General features: G+C 35.1%; 2 protein-coding genes across 3 annotated transcripts; both read left to right on the forward strand.

Moving 5' to 3' along the window:
- Positions 1 to 9456: 9456 nt before the first annotated feature.
- On the forward strand, positions 9457 to 13546 carry LOC110648655 (uncharacterized). The gene is made up of 7 exons (XM_021802958.2): positions 9457 to 9624; positions 10429 to 10852; positions 12140 to 12281; positions 12369 to 12499; positions 12899 to 12961; positions 13046 to 13114; positions 13266 to 13546. The coding sequence occupies exons 2-7, from the start codon at positions 10661 to 10663 to the stop codon at positions 13347 to 13349; spliced, it is 681 nt and encodes a 226-aa protein (XP_021658650.2). The 5' UTR covers positions 9457 to 9624; positions 10429 to 10660; the 3' UTR covers positions 13350 to 13546.
- Positions 13547 to 16676: 3130 nt separating this feature from the next.
- LOC110648656 (probable E3 ubiquitin-protein ligase RHB1A) lies at positions 16677 to 19647 on the forward strand. 2 transcript variants are annotated; one of them, XM_021802959.2, is made up of 5 exons: positions 16677 to 16836; positions 17147 to 17300; positions 17860 to 18292; positions 18708 to 18817; positions 18913 to 19647. In XM_021802959.2, the coding sequence occupies exons 2-5, from the start codon at positions 17235 to 17237 to the stop codon at positions 18943 to 18945; spliced, it is 642 nt and encodes a 213-aa protein (XP_021658651.1). In that variant the 5' UTR covers positions 16677 to 16836; positions 17147 to 17234; the 3' UTR covers positions 18946 to 19647. The 2 variants fall into 2 exon arrangements, with proteins under 2 accessions (XP_021658651.1, XP_021658652.1); XM_021802960.2 differs by having other exon boundaries at positions 16681 to 16836; positions 17175 to 17300.
- Positions 19648 to 20646: the final 999 nt, after the last annotated feature.

Genomic DNA, 20646 nt, shown 5'->3' on the forward strand with positions numbered 1-20646 from the left:
TCACTATTATTATATGTTCAAGCATGCCCATGCATCAGTTATATGCATATATTTATGTAGTTAAACTCTAGGCACAATTTATGTTGCATTGATAACTGTTAAAGTGCCATGGATGTTGTTGTGGTAATTTGGAGCAGTGTGCGTGCGTTGGCGTGCGTGTGATGTGGTGTGGACTATGGATAGGACGAGTAGTCACGGCTTGAGTTCTTCGCTGGGACCCGATCCTTCGAGGGGTAGTCACGGCTTGAGTTCTTCGCTGGCACCAGGTTGGATTTAAGAGAGCTGTATAGGGGATCAGCTCCCATATGTTATGATTGATGCTACAGGGTGCGTGAGTGCTCCAAATTACCTTTTTGATGTTATGATGTGAAAATGTTGTTGATGTTGCATTTCACTCTACTGGGTGCATTAGTTTTAGATAGTTATAGAGATTATGGTTAAAATTGATATTTTACTCTCTGAGTCGAACGCTCACTCCTGTTCAATATTTTTTTCAGGCTACAGGAGGATTTTATTTTGGTTAACCTGCTTTTCTCCTTCGCAGGTTGTTTATCGATATTTGTGTAATTTTATTTACTCTTAGAATTTTCGCATGTGTTAGAAGTATTTATTTGATTATGGTCTGTAATATTATTATCATGTTGGATATGTAAATGTATAATGATATGCATGTTTGATGGATTGGATGAGGGAGCTGAGCTCCCATTTATTTTTATGAGGATATGAGTATGTGGAGGGTGAGCTGAGCTCCCCAATTGAGTATTTATTATGTTTACAGGTCGGGTGAGTCGAAAACTCCCCGTTGAAAAGTCCATTTTATGGCCGGACTCTGTCTGTTTGTTTTCTTGATATTGGGCCAAAATGGGCCTTAGAGTTGGGTAAATGAATAGTTAAGGCTTACTACGGGCCTCGGGGGCTTTAGGCTGGCCCAAGTCCTAGTGCCGGTCCGCCCCATAGGTTGGGTCGTGACAAATGTGGTATCAGAGCTTAGGCTCCAGATTCATAGGGAAAAATTATCTAAGTGTTGGGAAGAGTCTACTAGGAGTCACATGCGGAGTATAGGATTCTGTTTCGTCTTTTCCTGTAATTCTTTGTTTCTAGATTCTACGTTATACCTCGGGAAATATAAGATTACCTCAGTTAGTGTCTTGATTTTGTGGAGTACATAGAAACATGAAATAGATTTAGCAAACTTATTGAGGTCTACGTTGGAAACACGCTCCAATAAATACTATATTTTTAAATCGAAGATGGGTTTAAATGGTGTGCCCATTTCGTGCAAGGCACGAGTACATAAAAGTGAGTCTTGAAAGGACTGTTGGCCTAGATCAGGATGTGGATTGCATTGCTGGCAGTCATCAGTGGATGACCCAGACAGAATAAGTTTATGATAATAGAAGATTCAAGAGAGATAAGATATGAAGAGACCTAGTCTGCCTGGACGTATCGTAGTAACTATACAATATTCTCGATGTCCATTGCGTAGCTGCAGATTCTGATGCAGATATGAGATTATTGTGTAGAGTGCGTACTTCCTGTAGTGCTTATGATGAGGATGTTGCGAGTCTACTGTTTTGGTCTGATAATGCGAGCGAGTTCTATATCTGCAAAGGAGTTGGGAACTCTGGTTAGGGATCTAGAGCTAGAATATCGAAGGTCACGGTTGGGTGGTAACTAGAGTCGATGACCAGTTACCTAGCCTGAGCTAGAGTTACAGTAAGAGTTGCAAAGTAAAGGTGACACCTATAGAGTGAGACCATCTAGTCTTCGGTATGGAATTTTGGATGGTTTTTGCAGTATGACAAACATTTTGCTTAGAGCTTAGTGAGAATAGTATACCTTGTGTGTATCAGTATGGAATAAAGTACAATCCTACTACCTAGAGAAGGTCGAAACTATGAATATATGATTTACAGAGCTATGATATGATAAGAGAGACATTAGTTTGACATGGTTTTGGGCAAGGTGGTAAATGTAGTACCTTTGTTGCAGCAAGTTAGGGTATAGTCCTATCTTTTCAGAAGGGATCGAAAGTTATTACTAATAATGGTGACCCACAAAATAGTGCCCCAGATGGGACTGTAGAGTGTGGTAGAGAGTAGTTGGCTCGGGTATCCTGGAGAGGATACAAGTTCCATTATAGGAATCATATATAATCAGATCACGATGGATGTAAATCCTTTGAATTGGATGACGAGTTTGGGTGCCCGAAATCTTAAGTTTTGGAATTGAGTAAACATGGAAAATAATAATAATAATAATAATAAATAAAATTACTGCAGAATCAGTTCTCGAGGTAGTAAGGGTATTATGTAAGCTAAAGGATAAGAATAGAAATCATACGATAAAGGTATGACTGCAATTTCCTGAGTTCCTTTCTGACTTCATATTGTTCAAACAGTAGTATAATCTAATTATAATAGTGTTAAGAGTAATAAATTAGCGAAGATAAATCACAGAAGGCCAGTATATAGAGAAAGTGTAGAATGAAAATTGGGATAATTGATTACAGATGCAATATAATCTAAGTGCCAGTGGGAGTACTAGCTAGAGTGGTCAAAGGACCAAATCTGAGTAGCACAGACATATGATAACGCGATAGAGACTCTGAAAGATATAGTTAGCAAGTACAGCTGTTATGTTAGGAAGAAGAATGGAACCAGGGATAGAATAGTCAAGTTCTATTTTGGGTAAGACAAAGGAAATAAATGAAAGGACAACCTAAAGAGCGCATAATAAAAGGAACAAAGTTAAGATATAGGATAGGCTAAGTGTTATTCTTGGCAAGGAGAATGACAAGGATGGAAAATCCAAAATGGGACCACATTAGTGAGAAAAGTGATGGAGGTATGGAATACAATAATAATGAGTAAATGTTAGAAGGTGTGCGATGGTATTGCGGACTACCTAAATAGGTAGAGAAAGAGAAGTTAGTAAGCAGTAAGTTGAATAAAAGTCAGTCTAAGGGATCAAATAGGTATGATGAGAGGAAAAGAATGATAGATAATGACACATAGGTTTTAGGTTAGACTTTTGAGATAGTGAGAAGGTAGTTAGAGGTTCGTTATGAATGTCAGGCAAACATTTTTAGTGTGATCAATAGAATCACTTTGCAGTGAAGCAATAACGACAGAGCAACAATAGGGGTAGAATAAAAAGTGACAAGTATGGATGGTAATAAATCACTAGAAAGTTTAAGGATCAAATTAATTACCATAGATAAGGGTGGAATTAGTGTTGGAAGAATCTATTAGCGAGAGAAATCTTTCAGGATTCAACAAGGGTTAAGGGCACAATATAAACGATGATAGATATGAATCATAGGTTGAGTATAAGTAAAGTTAATAAATTATAAAATATTATGTCAGGAAGGACGATGGTACAGTAAAGGGTTCATGCAGATGATACCTTATAGGTAGAGCACAATTGTGCTAGGAGATGATGAAATTTGAAGAGAAAGACTAAGAAACATAGGTCAAACGTTATTATATGGACAATCGGGCGTAGTTGAATATAAAAGATATTTTTCTTTCTTTTCAAGTTTAGCTCGTGTTTTTGATTCCAGAGCGTTATATAAGTAGAGGAGACTGAGGCAAGGAGACCTAGTTATTTGAGATTTTGATAGGCACCAATTCATATACAATTTCCTGATATGAGAATGACAGTAAGTGCATACCTAGTGTTAAGTATGAAAGGACGATCAGAGTAATGACAGGAGTTAAATTGAGTTAGCTACTAAGGCTTGCGACTGTTTTAAACTATGAGCTAGATGAAGTACTATTTATGGATGAGTTTCAATAGATGAAATTGTTGCTGATGGGTAATTTGAGGTTGAAGTTTAGAAAGCTATGGGTAGTATATATGATTATATTAAGGAGAATGAACACGTGAAGTATCTTGTTTGGAATTAAGGCATGACACATATTTCCTATAGCCGTGTTAGTTTAGATGGAACTTATAATTTATAGGGCTCATATTCATCCAGGATAAGCAATTTCCTACTAAGGCTGGTAGGGAATGATAATGTTCTGATAGTTAAGTTGGAAAAAAAAAAAGGGGATACAAGAAAAATTTTCTATGGGTAATTATAAGTGTTACATAAGGTGAAGAATGTGCTGGTAGGAGTAAATCATAAGGTTAGAATTCTTGAAGTAATGAAACTAGTAGTCAAGATAAGACTAAGAAATAAAAAGAAAGTTAAAGTTGATGATGGGATAGACATCTTTGAAGGAAAAGGTGTAAGGATGAGATAGGACTAAAATTAAGGAATAAGTATAGCAGGTTGAAAAGATACCAACAATACCAAAAATAGGAAAAGGGAAGTGGATAAGATGCAAAGGACAGGAAGAGAGCTAGATAGAGTCAGTTATAATGATGAGGATAAGGAGTGTCTAACCACTGCCCCTGTGTTAACACTACCTATGAGCGGTGAAGGATACACCGTGTACTGTGACGCATTCAGAGTTGGCCTAGGGTGTGTTTTGATGCAGAATGGAAAAGTAGTGGCTTATGCTTCAAGACAGCTGAAGAGGCATGAGCAGAACTATCCCACCCATGATTTGGAAATGGCGACTGTAGTCTTTGCACTAAAAATCTGGAGACACTACTTGTATAGTGAAGTGTGCGAGATATACACTGACCATAAGAATTTGAAGTACATCTTCCAACAGAGGGATTTAAACTTGAGACAGAGGAGATGGATGGAGCTTCTGGAAAACTATGATTGCACCATCCAATACCACCCTGGGAAGGCCAATGTAGTAGCAGATGCTTTAAGCAGAAAATCTTCCGCGGTTTGGCGCATATCATCGAGAGAAGAGACCGTTGATTCAGGAAGTACATGAGTTAATGGATCAAGGTTTAATCCTAGATCTTTCAGATGAGGGGGTCTTGTTGGCTCATTTTTTAGTGAGGCCAGACTTGCAAGATAGAGTTAGAGTTTCCCAATACAGAGACCAACAATTAATGAAGATCATAGAAAGAGTACAGCAAGGTGAAGGTGGTGAGTTTGGATTTGCCAATGATGGTGCCCTAGTGCAAGGTTCTAGGATGTATGTGCCCGATGTGGACAATCTCAAAGATGAAATCATGCGAGAGGCACACTATACACTGTACAATGTCCACCCAGGTTCCACCAAGATGTACCATGATGTGAAAGATAGCTATTGGTGGAATGGCATGAAGAGAGACATAGCAGACTTTGTGTCCAAGTGCTTGACTTGTCAGAAGGTGAAGTTTGAACACCAGAGACCGTCAGGGAAGTTGCAAGAGCTCCCTATCCCAGAATGAAAATGAGAAATGATTTCTATGGATTTTTGTGGATCGGGTTGCCTCGCACTGCGAGGATATGATTCGATATGGGTAATTGTAGACTGCCTAACCAAATCAGCTCACTTCTTGCCTGTGAAGACTACATATTCTGTGGCACAGTACGCCCGGCTCTACATTCGAGAAATGGTCAGATTGCATGGAGTTCCGGCTTCCATAATATCTGACAGAGGGCCCCAGTTCACTTCTCGGTTTTGGAGAAAGTTGCAGGAGGCACTTGGCACACAGTTGAACTTCAGTACGGCTTTCCACCCTCGCATGATGGACATCGAAAGGACAATCCAAACACTGGAAGACATGCTTCGCATGAGTGTTTTGGATTTTGGAGGTCAATGTGATGAGCAGCTAGCTTTGGTGGAGTTTGCCTACAACAACAGTTATCACTCCAGCATAGGGATGCCACCCTATGAGGCACTATATGGAAGAAAGTGTAGGTCTCCTCTGTGTTGGATGAAAATGGGGGAAGCGAAGGTGCATGATGTAGACCTAGTGCAGTACACTTCAGAGATAGTTCCTTTAATCGAGGAACGATCAAATTTTTCAAGATGGCGTAAGAGTTATGCACGGACCCAGACGGAGGGATGTGGAGTTTGCTGGCGACTATGTATTCTGAAGGTTTCTCCAATGAAGGGAGTCATGAGATTTGGAAAGAAGGGCAAGTTGGCACCTCGGTATATTGGACCTTTTGAGGTTCTTGATAGAGTTAGAGCGCTTGCCTCACGGTTGGAGCTACCACCCAACCTTTCTCACGTTCATCCCGTGTTTCACATCTCCATGCTCAGGAAATACATTCTCGATCCTTCTCATGTACTACAGTCGGATGTAATAGAACTAAAGGAGAACTTGACATTTGAGGAGCAACCTGTAGCCATAGTGGACTACCGAGTGAGATAGTTAAGATCAAAACAGATCCCTATAGTTAAGGTTTTGTGGAGGAGCCAGTCAGTGGAAGAGTGCACCTGGGAGTCAGAACGGGACATGCGTAGCAAGTACCCTTATCTGTTCAATGTGTAATCATGTACTTTATTCTGCCTTGTGTAAAATTCGAGGACGAATTTTCTGTAAGGGGGGAAGAATGTAACACCCCTGATTTTTTTATATATTATTATTGGGCTTCGTGTAGGTATCCTCAATTCGCGGAAATTCGACAGTTGTCCGGATCTGTGAATTTCCGGCCAGACAGACCAGCTACCAGAAAAGTCTCCGAATTGGATCGAGGTTTTGGCTACCCCACCATTGTCATGCATCCCGAGCGCGTTCCCGAAGTCGGAATCGGCAAAAGTAAACCCGAACCTTGCTTTTTCGTAATTTTATAGTGCTTAAATCCATAAAATATTCGTGGTAGCTTAGAAAATTACGATTCTTTTTGCAATAGCTTAGTAATATTTCTAAGGACCGCGGGGCAGAGTTTTATAATTTTTAGAGCTTATTTGAGCAGTTTTTGCAAAAATGATCAATTATAAGGACTAAATTGAAATTTTACATATTGTGATGGATGATTGATTTGGTGGGCCCAGGAGGGGCTGTGTGATGTGATTGAGTTGTGGACATATGGATTGTGAATATAGAAGTGTGTTTTGAGCCCTTTTGCAGGTTGGGTAGGTCCTAGGTATAGGGGAGACTCTGCCGGATTTTCAGCATGACTTAGGACGTATTGGTCTTTTTCTTTGTTTGTATTGAGTCAAATTTATTAAATGCTTGTAATAAAATTGTCAGGTGAGCCGGGACAACCTTCTTCCTCCGCCCAGCCACCACAGTGATTGTCGTCAAGTCTGTGAGTAAAATATTAATTTTAATTGTAATTTCATTATTATTATATGTTCAAGCATGCCCATGCATCACTTATATGCATATATTTATGTAGTTAAACTCTAGGCACGATTTATGTTGCATTGATAACTGTTAAAGTGCCATGGATGTTGTTGTGGTAATTTGGAGCAAGCGTGCGTTGGCGTGCGTGTGATGTGGTGTGGACTATGGATAGGACGGGTAGTCACGCTTGAGTTCTTCGGGACCCGATCCTTCGAGGGGTAGTCACGCTTGAGTTCTTCACGGGACCCTCGATTTGATTTATTAAGCGAAAGTCCGGCTTGAGTTCTTCGGCACCAGTTGGATTTAAGAGAGTCAGATAGGATCAGCTCCCATATGTTATGATTGATGCTACAGGGTGCGTGAGTGCTCCAAATTACCTTTTTGATGTTATGATGTGAAAATGTTGTTGATGTTGTATTTCACTCTACAGGGTGCATTAGTTTTAGATAGTTATAGAGATTATAGTTACAATTGATATTTTACTCTGAAGTGAACGCTCACTCTGTTCAATATTTTTTCAAAGACAGGAGGATTTTATTTTGGTTAACCTGCTTTTCTCCTTCGCAGGTTGTTTATCGATATTTGTGTAATTTTATTTACTCCTAGAATTTTCGCATGTGTTAGAAGTATTTATTTGATTATGGTCTGTAATATTATTATCATGTTGGACCTGTAAACGTATAATGATATGCATGTTTGATGGATTGGATGAGGGAGCTGAGCTCCCATTTATTTTTATGAGGATATGAGTATGTGGAGGGTGAGCTGAGCTCCCCAATTGAGTATTTATTATGTTTACAGGTCGGGTGAGTCGAAAACTCCCCGTTGGAAAGTCCATTTTATGGCCGGACTCTGTCCATTTGTTTTCTTGATATTGGGCCCAAATGGGCCTTAGAGTTGGGTAAATGAATAGTTAAGGCTTACTACGGGCCTCGGGGGCTTTAGGCTGGCCCAGGTCCTAGTGCCGGTTCGGCCCATAGGTTGGGTCGTGACAAATGTATCATTATCAAATTCAACCATTAATATTTTTGTTCATCCCATTATTTTCTCCCTTCTTTTCACATTTATATATATATATAATATCTTTTTTATAACAAGTTATTTTACTCATTGTTAATTTTTTTATATATAATATAATATTATCATAATATATTTTATAATAATAAATTTTAAAATTAAGATTAGAAAATTGTTAAATTTTTAAATTTGGAATTATTATAAGAATAGGGCACTTGAGTCATTAGTGTATTATTTTGAATTTATTTATATTTTAATAATTATAAATATATTATTATTGAACGTATAATATATATATATATATATATATATATATATATATATATACGTTCAATTTTATTAATTTACATATGTGCTTTTTCATTTTTCTACTAATGCAACTTAAATGTATATTATATATTTGTATGAAATTAACTTAGACAAACTTCAAGAGACAAATATTTGAAAAATTTTAAGTTATATTAAAAAGGTTTCACAATGATATTTAATTTAATTAAAGAATGTGTTAAATATATCTGCATGTCAGTATAATTAGCTCTTGAATATATATATATATATATATATATATATATATATATATATATATATATATAGGATCAAGTGAAAATTATAAATAGATTAAATTATGCATTCAAAATTAAAAAAATAAAATAAAAGCATTACGTAACATGAACAAAAGAAAACAAAAATTATAGAAGAGAATCTATTAACGGAGGAGGTGACAAGCAGCAGACGATCATGTTTTTGATTTAGCATGAGTTTTTGGTAAATTGTAATTTTTTTTAACATTATTTTAATAATTAAACCGATATTTACATGCAAAAACTCAATAATTAGAGGTACCAACAAACTAAAATCAGTAGCACCAATTAAGCCTCTGTAAACGCAGAAACAGGATACACGTGAACACATCCTATTGGCTACGACTGATAGATTTTCAAAAGCACTCTGGACTGCCGGACCCCACAAGATCACTGCGCTACAGAAACCAGATTTCATCAAATACGACAAAAAGGCAGGCTAGCTAATTAGCCGAGCTGAGCTGAGATCACTAGTCGACAAGCCATAGCGCCATAGCCCTCCAAAATCAACAAACAAGCAAAAATGCACAAAACCCAACGTTTCACTTCCAAAGGAAGGCCACACCCACAAGGGGTTTTTTCTTTTTTTACAGGGGATAACCGGTTCAACCGGTTACAAAGGCGTGACCGTACGGCACATGGCAGGTCGTTTACATGGCAGTTGGTAAGCATTTAGTGTGCTTTTGCCCCTCTCTCTCTCTCTCAAAAGCTGTGCATTTTCGCTGCTCACTTTCAAAATTCCTCCCTTGAGCCTTTCTCTTCTCTCTTCCTCTCGTTAAACTCCTCCGATGCCAACTCTCTGATCCGATTAGTTACCCGATTCCTCGTTTCCCAAAACCAATCCACTCTAAAATGTTCTGAATCGGTTGCATTTCGCTTCCTTCAGGTATCAGGCATATGCTTACTCTTCTGCTCCCTGCTTTCTACAGTTCACTTGTTGAAGTTTCTTCTTATTCTTCTTCTTCTTCTTCTATTTGCAATGTTTATATATATGTATTGAGGTCGACAAGGATTGAAAAATCAATTTCTATTGAATTTTCGGACAAAAAAAATTCGTATGGAATTTTATAAATAATTATTTTTTCCAGTGTGAAGTCCTTCCCGGGTTTCATTCATGGCTTAATTTTGGTTAGGCAGAATTGCAAGCAAAGATTATTACTATTTATGGCAAAATCTTTACGTTGTCATTTTTCTTTCTTTTTTTTTGTGAATTGTATTAAAAATATTTTTTTTAAATAGTTCTATTTATTTAGGTTATAGACTAATTTGAGATTTCAAATTTTGGATTTTTTTGAAAAACGTTGCCTTGCTTCCAGTGGTGATGGAATCAAATTTTGGGGATTTTGGTATTGAAAAGGATAGGATCAAGTGTATTAGATTGCTTATAATCAGATGAGTTTAATTTCGTGGCTATATGATCGTAGTTAAAATACAGGGTAGTTTAATAGCGTTCAGGTTCAGTGTTATGTCAATATGGCTTGAAAATAATGAATAATGAGGAGCATCCTTTTGATTTGAATCCATCAGTGGTTTTTTTATTGAATTCAGTCTTTGTCCGCGACTCAATGATTGCACATTCAAAGTTCCCTTATCAGTTCTCGTCCTCTCTTTTTCTCTCCCTGAATGTCAATGATGTTGTAAATCTGTGGATTTTTATTAGACGCCAATCTTGTTCTTTTTGCTTCTTCAGGAACTGCAATTGGAGCTTGGAATTTGGTACTGAACTGAAGCTAAGTTAGCTTTGGTTATGCTAGTAACACTCTGTAATTGAAAAGTACCTTCTTTTTTTTTTTCTCAATAAATTTGATGGGTTTTTCAGAAAAATTTAGGGGTTTTAGAAAGTGGGTACTGTTTTAATTTCTTTTTGTTGGGTTTCTTGACTGCCTGGGGACTGGGTTTTGATCAAAATTGTGAGGGTAAAGATGTTGGAGACACAGCTTTATTCTTCTCGGATACTTGCTCCTTTTCGAGAGGAAAGTGGTGATGAAGAGCTCTCTGTGCTTCCTAGACACACCAAAGTCATTGTCACTGGAAACAATAGAACAAAGTCTGTGCTGGTTGGTTTGCAAGGCGTGGTCAAGAAGGCTGTTGGTCTTGGGGGCTGGCATTGGCTGGTATTTGCTTATATTTTTAGTGCTAATCATTCGATAATATAATAATAGTGGCTTTTTTGTTTGGTGCGCTAACTTGACGTTATTTTATATCCTTCCCCTCTCCTTACCAGTTTAGCCTCCTCTTTTCAATAACGCTTTTAGTCTTTTTGCACTCTCAGTGTTATTTATTTTATGAATTGCTGGAAAATGTAACAAAAACAAAGCTCTCATTTTTTTTGATCCATGGATTTGGATTCTGGCAAGATTTATTGCTTGGATTTGCTATGTATTTATGGATTTGAATTTGTGTGTAATCAATAGAAGATATTTGGGAGGTTAACTTTGTTGTATCTCAAATAATTTTTATTCCCACAATTTCAAATGCAATACAATATTTTTATTTTAAAGTTGTGAATTCAAATCCACACACAACATAAATTTATATTATGGTGTGTAAATGTTTTCTTGTTTTAGGTCCTCATCATTCAAGCAAACATCTAAAAAAGTTCTTAGATTTAATTCTTTTCCTCGGACATTGCTTTATTCTAATCTGGGACATTTTTTAGGAAGTAATCTGGGACATTTTTTAGGAAGTAATCTGGGATCTTCCTATTTCATAGGTGACGGATTATTTGGGTAGGTTTTGTTATTCAGGTGATTTTATTTAATTGTCATTAACTTTTGCATTGATAATTAGTTTTAACACACATCTGCCAATTGCAATTCGTTCTTTTTTATTTGCTAGAGATAGGCATTCATGCAAAACACCTATGAAGGACAGCTTTTTAGGGAATTCCTAGATCTTCAGCCTCAACTTTGGAGAAAAATCTCTCGCTTTTTCCTCATCTTCTTTTAGCTTGTCAAATTACGTACAATGAAGTGCAGTGTTTCTAGAGGTCTTAAGATACAAACTAAGTAATGGATTAATGATTATTGCACTCTGATTATTTTTTTTTTTCTTGAAAAGATTTTTTACAATTATCAAATTTAGTTAATTATTTTTCCTATTTTTTTGAAAAGATTCTTTGCCATTATCATATTCATTCAATGGCTCATTTTTTGCTTATTTGCTTCAAGTTTTGTGAATTGCGGAAGACCAGAAATCTATATGGCAAGAATGGTAAAAATTTATTGTTTTGCAGATTTTGGAACTTGTATCTAATGAGATGGATCTATGTTTGTATCTGTGGTTGGCTGTTGGTCACTAGATACTTGTTTTTTACTGATCTATTTTGCACTCTGTACTGTCTTTTTATTGTGGGTGATGGAATGTGTACTGATGCATCCTTGATGCTTTTGACATGCAAGGTTCTGAAAAATGGTGTTGAAGTTAAGCTGCAAAGGAATGCATTAAGCGTGTTGGAACATCCTACTGGGAACGAAGTGGATGAAGATAATGATTTTGATACTAGCAGTGGCTCTGACATTGGTGAAAAGGACCATGATTTCTGTATGGTGACTGGATGAAACCACTAATTTAGTTTATCCTATTTATCTTCCATTTTTATAAAATTTAATCTTGATAAACCTTGAGCAGCTAGTGGCAGTGAGTTCCATAAAATTAGCAAGCCAAGAGTTCGTTCAATGAGGCCATGCATTCCATTAGCAAAGTCAACAAGTCGTAGCAGTTACAGAGATGTTCAATCAATTATTCACGCCCCCCATCAGGTAAGAGATCTCAAAAGAGTAGTGTATTCAATTAGTTAAGGCTGCTGGTCAATGTGTATCTTGCAGACTTATACTGAGCCATTGATCTGAAACCTGGCAAGGTTTTAATGTGCTTGGCAATAGTGAATTGGAAGAATTGGTTGGTTATCCTCCAAGCAAAGAAAGTTATGTGGAATTGAGTGTCTCGTCTGAGACAATTTGATGGCTTATTCTTCAAATTGTTTCATTTTTTGAATTCACTATAACTGTATGTGTCAAATAAAAGATTTTAAATTTTTGTTCAATTTTCTAGATGTTGGACTTTGCTGCGTCATTCTCTGAAACACCTTCACAATACAGAAAGATTTAGAACTCTCTAACAAGTGGTATAACATGTTCTCTAATTTTTTGCCGATGCAGAAGGTGCAATTGGCAAAACTAGGAACAGAATCATTACGGAGATATTGCAAGCGATTCAATCTTGTGAGTCGTACTTGGCCATTGCTTCTGTATTATACAAGTCCTATGTAGTTTTACCAACTCAATGTTATGGAAATTTTTAATTAGGCGGGCATCCATTCTGATTCATCAAGGGAGCAGATGCTTAATGCTGTGCAACAACATTGTGCTTCACAGGTCTCTCTCTCTCTCTCTCTTACACACACACACACACACACACACACACACACACACACACACACACGAGCACGTGAGCACAGGACAGGAGCTCATGAAAATCTGCCCTACTCTATTGTCCTGTAAATCTGAGATTTTTTTATTGTTGCAGCAACCATTAGACGAGGTGCGAGTGATTGCAGAATTCACGCATGCAGCAAAGAGATTGAAACTAGCTGAAAGATCAATGGAATGAGATTTCTGAATGTGCTAGGCCTTGTATAATTATATGCATATACACTCTAACATCTAGATTAGGTCTGATCATATACTGATATGGGAGAATGGTTCATTAGTGAATGATGCAGTATCTCCTCTGATTCTAACAATGTAACATTTGGCTGATGTCTAGTTAATTTCCAGTAGATATCTGATTAAGATCGATTATTAGCAGAGTGCTTTGATATAATATGAGTTTTAGAGAGTAGAGGTGATAGTAGCTGCTAAATTCTTTACTGATTTATTACATTTTCTTGAAATGGTCTTTCATTCTTCATATTGCAATTTACAAGTGGAGGCTTGATGCTTGAGCATTCAGAAACAAGTGCACTGGGAGGATTAGTAATAAATTCGTAGAAGGAATAAGTTGCTGGGACTTTCAGATAGTGGCAGGATTAGTAATTGTATAAGTATTTTTGTTTTTACATAAATAAATTATGTAGATTTTAAATTTAAAGCAAGGAGAGGAGCTAGATAAGAAATGGCTGCCGTGGGTGAGTGTACATGTTTAATCTGTATTGTCTTTTTGGAATGATTGAAAGTTACAAAGGCTTAGTGCAGTCCTTGTCAATGGCAAATAGCTCTCTCTAATGTACGAAGAATGTATGCATTGGCACTAAGGAAATGTCCCAGAAGGTACCTTGTATTAAACGGCAATTTCGTTGGGAAAAGGCCAGGCTGGAATATGGTGTCACGGGGATTTTTTGAGCAGTTGGGTGTGTGGCAGTAGGTGAGGGTGATGGGGACATGTGGGACAGGATAGGTCCGATAGGACCATTGTTGTGATGATAATGACCCAAATGGGCATAATGGGGTCCCAAATTTCAAATTCAAAGGACGGTATTTGCTAGCTTAGGCCTGTTTTTTACAGCCGATGTCCTTCTGACATTCTGCCCATTATTGTCATGTTGCAGGAATCATAACTTTGCCGTCACTGGCCACGGCAAAGATTTTGTACTTAAAAGGCTTCTGCTGCTTTTTCTTTTCTGGATCTCACATCGTATGGTGATAGTATGCGTGAGGAAGTTATACAAGATTAAAAATTTTATTAAAATTATTATAATTTTAATAATAATTTACTTTATTTTTAATTTATATGTAAATGTTTAAAAAAAAATTATGCTAGTGAAAATAAAGAAGAGGTGGGAGTTTTATTGTGTAATCTGATTGTGATTTATCAGTGAGTTAGATATATTTAGGGATTGATCTTTTAAAATTTCGTATTATGTAGTAAAAATATGCATGAATGAATTATATAAAATTAAAGGCTATTAAAATTATTATAATTTTAATAATAATTTTATTTTATTTTATTTTAATAATAAAATTATAATAATTATAATAATAATGTTTTTTTTTTTTTGAAAAAAAAAAATCTTTTACCAATATCTGAAACTCAAGAAATAAAGATTTAGCTAAATCTAAAAAAAATAAATAAATGAAATAAAGCTTTGTGCCCTAAATTTTGTTGTCAAAGCCCACAGCTAAGTTTCCTAGAGTATAACCATGTCACTTCTGGACAAAACCTTTGCTCTGCCCCATTCCAACATCTGTAAAAGTTTATCTATTCATACAAAGCAAATAAAATTTTTTTTTAATGATGTTATCTTTATCAGGGAGACAAATTTTTTGTTGGTGTTTTCACGTACAACTTACAATATAATGATTATTATATTTTATTATTATAATATATTAAATATTTAATTCTATTTTATTTTTTTTAAGTATTCTTATTATTAATATCGTTACTTTAAATTTCTTGTTTATTTAATTAACTTTTATTTAATTATTAAATTTTATGAATTTCCTTTTTAATTTTTTTACATTTTATTTTATTATAAAAATTTAAAAGTTATATATCTTCAAATTAACTAAAAATTAAAATTATATTAAAAAGCATAATTTTAAATATATTGTGCAATGCACAAACGTTATTTAACTATTATTTAACCTATCTATATGTGTAAAGTAAATAAATTCTTATATGATATTATCATTAAGATCGATCATGATATTATCTATATGTGTAATGTAAACAAAGTTTTGGCCCAAAATATAGCTATTCAATCTCCTTCTTTTAAAGAGAAGGGTCTATTATCCTTAATCTTCAATTCATGATGCTTTCATTGACTATGAATTGTATTATACTTACAAAAACGAGCATCACCTCAATACAATAGATAAAAAAAAAAAAAAAAGAAATACAATAAAATTTAAAAAAAAATCATCTCTATGTACAGAGCTCGGGAAGTATAATATTACCATGTATTCAACGGAAATGAAAGGATCATGAACAGCGATGAGCCCAACATTCCATCATTTCAAATCCTAGTTTTCCATTTCCACCAACATCGATCAAGTTTTAATCACCAAGGTCAAACCAAAATAAGTTCTTACAATTGAGAGAAAAAAAAATAATCTATTACTGTGAATTATGATCTTAACTTTCCTTACAAATCAAAAGCTAAAATCAGAAAAAATAAAAACAGATCGGATTAAATTAGACTATAACAAATATGAAATATTAAATAGAGTTGCGATCTAAGAAACACAAAATTATACCCATGACTGTAAAGATAGAAAGGCAAAAGTAAATTGTAAAGAGGAATAATAAGAGAACAATGACATAGTAAAGACTTTTGTAATAGAAGGAAATTAAAAGGTTGTTTTTTGGGCCAAAACACAAATCATTTTTTTTTCCATGATGTTAACCATGGTATACCCATGGTTAACTAATGTGAGCCCCACATTTAAATATTATTCTTTTGTGCTGATTTGGCTGTTATATGTGCTGATGCTACCATCAACAGATACAGGTATGCTTGATGAAGCAAAAATGGTAATTAAACATTTTAAAAACTTTACATCTAAATAAAGGATAATAATTATTGCTATTGAAATGTCATAATCAGGAGTCTCCTTTTAACGTCTTATATATTCTAACCGATAATTAATTAAAATAATATTATAATAAAAAAAATAATAAATAAAATTAATATTAAAAAAAATTAATGCATTCTCAATTTTATTTACGTACTACTATTATAATTGGATTTTAATGTTAAATTAACGGAATTTTTTATGTATAATTTTTTGAATCTAATGCAAATTTCATCCCTTAATTGACTTATAAAATGATTTTAATTTTGAATGTTAAATTTAATATATATTATTGTCTAAAAAAAGGAAAAAGGAAATCCTTATCTATTCATCTTATTTTCATCCATAACGAGTAAGAAATCAAAGTAAATTGCGACGAAGATTATCTAATTAAATTAATTAATTAATTAAAAGAGTCTTACTGTTTCAGTGAAAGTCGTTCTCGCACACAAACCAACACGCTCTCTCGTAAAGCCAAGCCTCTTTTCAGGCCCCTATACACTGATTATCTTCTCTTTCTTCTGTTCCTTTCTCTTCAATTCCAATTCCTGTTCCAGTTCCTATCAAATTCTCAATCATTTCAGGTACCAATTCCCGCTGTTTTCCAATTTTTCTTTCCCCCCTCTACACAACTGTTTCTGATCACTTTCTGATTTTTGATTATTCATTTGTGAGTTCAGATGGATTTAATATTTTGTGAAATTTGTGTTTCCCTTTATGGGATTTGCTGGTTTTTAATTTTGATTGATTGCTAATTCTTTTATGTGAATTTTACAGCTGGGATTTGTTAGGTTTTTATTGGGATTTTTAATCCATGGTTTTTGACGTTGCTTTAATGGTTTTTAACTTTTTATTGGGTGGCTCTGTTATGCTTTTTGGATTGTTTTAATACAGTTATACGTTTTGCTCTAATGGTGGATAGCTGGTAGCAGCATAAGTGAGTATAATTTTAGATGGATATTGGAAATAATATACAAGGATAATGGGAGGTTGCTGCTGTTGTTCCTCCAAGGGAGCTGAACTTAATACTGCTCCGGCTTGTTATTATGTCAGTATAATCTCTCCCCTCTTCTTTATAGATGTTTTTTCGTTTATTCTATTCTCTCTAGCTGAAATTTTTGTGTTTAAATGCTTAAATTGTATATGTATGATGTCTCTTGTTGCGAATATAATAGAGAACTTGTTCGTTTTTTTCCTGCTTTGCTTGGATTATTCTAGTGTTAATGTGCTTAGCTAGAATGTGTTGGTGTGTGTTATTTTACTTATTTATTTGTTGGCTATGGAGCAGCTCTGAAGTAATTGGAAAACTACTAATTATGTGTTTTTGGTATGATGAGTATAGAGGCGTCTGTTTTATCTTATTTGACTAGAATATTAGACTATGGTCACATACACACTTACACAACCACTCCAAAAAAAACTCCATCATATTCAGTGGCACCCATTTTGCTTTTCTCTTCATTAAATTCTTGTGGTTAATCTATTGTTTGATATTCATGATATGATGGATTTAGTTGCTTAGCTATAACTCTCAAGTCAGAGGGTAGAGAAATGGAATTTGCTATTTGTTATATTCTTTGCTTCTTAAACTCTCACTCTTTCTGCAGTACCCCAGAGCATCAGAAGAGCATGTCCCACTATCATCTCGTCATGGTGCTGTTTCTGCCCTCTCCACGGGACTGTTGGTTGATACAAACCTTGACACATCGGTCCCTGATGCATACAGGCCACCTCCTCCACCTATGCCATTTGATGTGGCTTTAGGATGTGCTCAAACTCCACAAGGGGCTCAGGAAATTTCCAGTGACAAAGATGATGGAGCAGTGCAAACAACAAATTCTGATTCTGTTCAAGAAACTACTGGCATCAATACTCGAGAAACATCAGCTAAGTGTGAAGATATGAAGGGTTCAGACTGTAAAGCACAAACTAATTTGGAGCTCGATTCAGTAAAGGAGCTAGAAGTTGAGCTCCAAAAGTCGGTTGAACCTCTTATTTCAGCAACAGAGGAGGAGGATGTTTGTCCCACCTGTCTGGAAGGTAATGCTGTTACTTTATTCTTTCATCCCTTGCAAGTTGTGGGCTTCTTATGGTAATTGGAACTACTTCTAATATGGTTGGGGTTGATGAAGATTGTTAGTCATGTCCAACTTAGAGCATCAAATGCCCTAGTACATAAGTGGTGATAAGTTAGTAGGGGGAGGAGTGAGAAGGGGAAGGAAGGGACCTAAGATGACGTGGAGGGAAGTGGTATCAAAGGTTTTACAAGTTTTTTTTGATGTGGACTTGATGTCTAATCTAGTTGAATGGCGAAAAATGATACATATAGATGACTCTATCTAGTTTGGGATTAAGGTTTAGTTGTTAGTTGCTGTTGTATAGTTATTTTAGCTGCAATCTTCTATTTTTTGTGTTGGTAACATATTAAATTTGAACTCCTTTCTCCTCCTTGCAGAGTATGATGCAGAGAATCCAAAAATTACCACAAAATGTGAGCACCATTTTCACCTTGCATGCATTCTTGAATGGATGGAAAGAAGTGACACCTGTCCTGTTTGTGACAAGGTTTGCCTCCTAAAATTAATTCATTGATCAGGTGATCAGATAAGGTCTTTCGTTAGCATGCATGGTAATGACATTTCTGATTTCTCATGGTGCAGGAAATGATAATTGAACCTCCTATTGATTTGTAGTTATGCAGAAATTTCAACCATGGTCAACATCTTTGCTGTTTGAATTAAATTGGGAAGCAAAATTTACAATGCACAAAAGTTTTATTTTCTTTTGCATCCACTGTTCAGTGGTTGCCACAGATTTGGCTGCAACTTCCTTTTACTTTTTGAAGAGTCAGTACCCTTTTCAGTGCATATGCATATCGCCTTTGTGCTTTAAGTCCTGCATATATATAAAATCATAAAAATGAATGAAAAAGAAAAAAAAAAAAAAGAGAAGGGGAAGAAACAAAAAAAAAAAAAAGATGGGAGGTGGATGGTGGTCCTACACAGTTCCTGATGGCCATTACTTCTGAAGCTTTTCAAATTAGTGTAACGATACAAGGCCTAAGTTTGCATATTGCAGGATGCTAGTCATATTACTTGGTCAAAGATTTTGTTATTGCCTGAAGAAAGAAGTCAATTGGTGGTGCTCTCCTTTTCCTCTCCCCACCGTCTTAGTATAGATTTTCTACAATTGTCAAGCTGAAATACTGTCGACAGATGAATTTTTTTTTTCCACCTTCTAAATCGGTTATGTAAATGGTATATGGCGGTTGTTGATGTCTTCATTTTATCTGCTTGTGAGATTATTTGATGGAGGATTTGATCAGTGTAAGGAAAACCAGGATGGTATTTCTTTTTAAGATGATTCATGTAAATAATACTCATCTGATTTCTACATGAAGGCTTGGGTTTTTTTGACTTGCTGATAAATGATTTGCTCAACTCATTTTTGTAGTGTATTAGGTACCCCGCAAAAACACTTCTGCAATTTGATTAAATTCTTTTCAGCTTTTGTGATGCTATTGGTGTGTGATTCTTTTCATTTCCCTGCCTTATTGGAGAATGGAAGCTAAGGTGCGAAGGCTTATCAGACTTGGTTGGCTAGGCGTAAGGTGACCTAATTTATGGAGCCTGCTGTTTCAAGTCTCTCTCGTAGGATTCTTACCAAAAGGATAGTTTAGGACCTTAGCCTGCCTAAGGAATTTCTTGGTGACAGCCTCAGCTGGTTCTCTCTCTCTCTCGTCTTTTCTGTTTCTTGACCCTCTCATTTACTGTTTTTTTTTTTTTTTTTTTTTGATCTCTCACTTACATTTTGTTCAAATAAATTAGGGTTTTTTTGCCACCATTTCGGTGGTAACCATGCTCATCGCTTGACCTGGCTAGCGGTTTGATTTGAGCTGAAACTGCTTGTTTCTTTTTAAGGGTTAGGGCTAATTGATATTGGATTAAAGGTTCTATTTTGGTTCTAATTCAATTTGATTTGATTTGATTCAACTAGATTTTAAGCAAAGTCAATAATTGAAATTTTTTATTTTATTTTTTTATTATTTTTTTTCAATAAAAAAAATTAGCTTTAGCCTAAAGGAATAACAACGGATTGAGTATCCGTAAAAATTACTTTACTTGAATTTAAACATAATTATATCATCAAAATCCGAATTTGTCTTAAATCTTATAAATTTTATTCTCAACTATCCGAACTCGTTTTAAATTATATTATTATTACTAAAAAAATACCTGAATTCCTTTAATTTTATATATTTTAATTAATGATATGCATAAAAAAAATTTTATTCATAATTTATATTTTAAAAATTAAGAATTTCATAAATATTTAAATTCTATTTTATTTAAAATAAAAATATAAAATTTATAATACAATATAAAATTTATAAA

Source organism: Hevea brasiliensis, chromosome 9, assembly GCF_030052815.1.
Source record: "Hevea brasiliensis isolate MT/VB/25A 57/8 chromosome 9, ASM3005281v1, whole genome shotgun sequence".
Taxonomy (NCBI): domain Eukaryota; kingdom Viridiplantae; phylum Streptophyta; class Magnoliopsida; order Malpighiales; family Euphorbiaceae; genus Hevea; species Hevea brasiliensis.

Coding starts and splice junctions, on each gene's coding strand:
- LOC110648655 (XM_021802958.2), top strand. CDS start 10,661: ATGTTGGAGACACAGCTTTATTCTTCTCGGATACTTGCTCCTTTTCGA. Junction 12,282..12,368: donor TGAAAAGGACCATGATTTCT/GTATGGTGACTG, acceptor AACCTTGAGCAG/CTAGTGGCAGTGAGTTCCAT. Junction 12,962..13,045: donor ATTGCAAGCGATTCAATCTT/GTGAGTCGTACT, acceptor ATTTTTAATTAG/GCGGGCATCCATTCTGATTC.
- LOC110648656 (XM_021802959.2), top strand. CDS start 17,235: ATGGGAGGTTGCTGCTGTTGTTCCTCCAAGGGAGCTGAACTTAATACT. Junction 18,293..18,707: donor TTGTCCCACCTGTCTGGAAG/GTAATGCTGTTA, acceptor TCCTCCTTGCAG/AGTATGATGCAGAGAATCCA. Junction 18,818..18,912: donor CCTGTCCTGTTTGTGACAAG/GTTTGCCTCCTA, acceptor CTCATGGTGCAG/GAAATGATAATTGAACCTCC.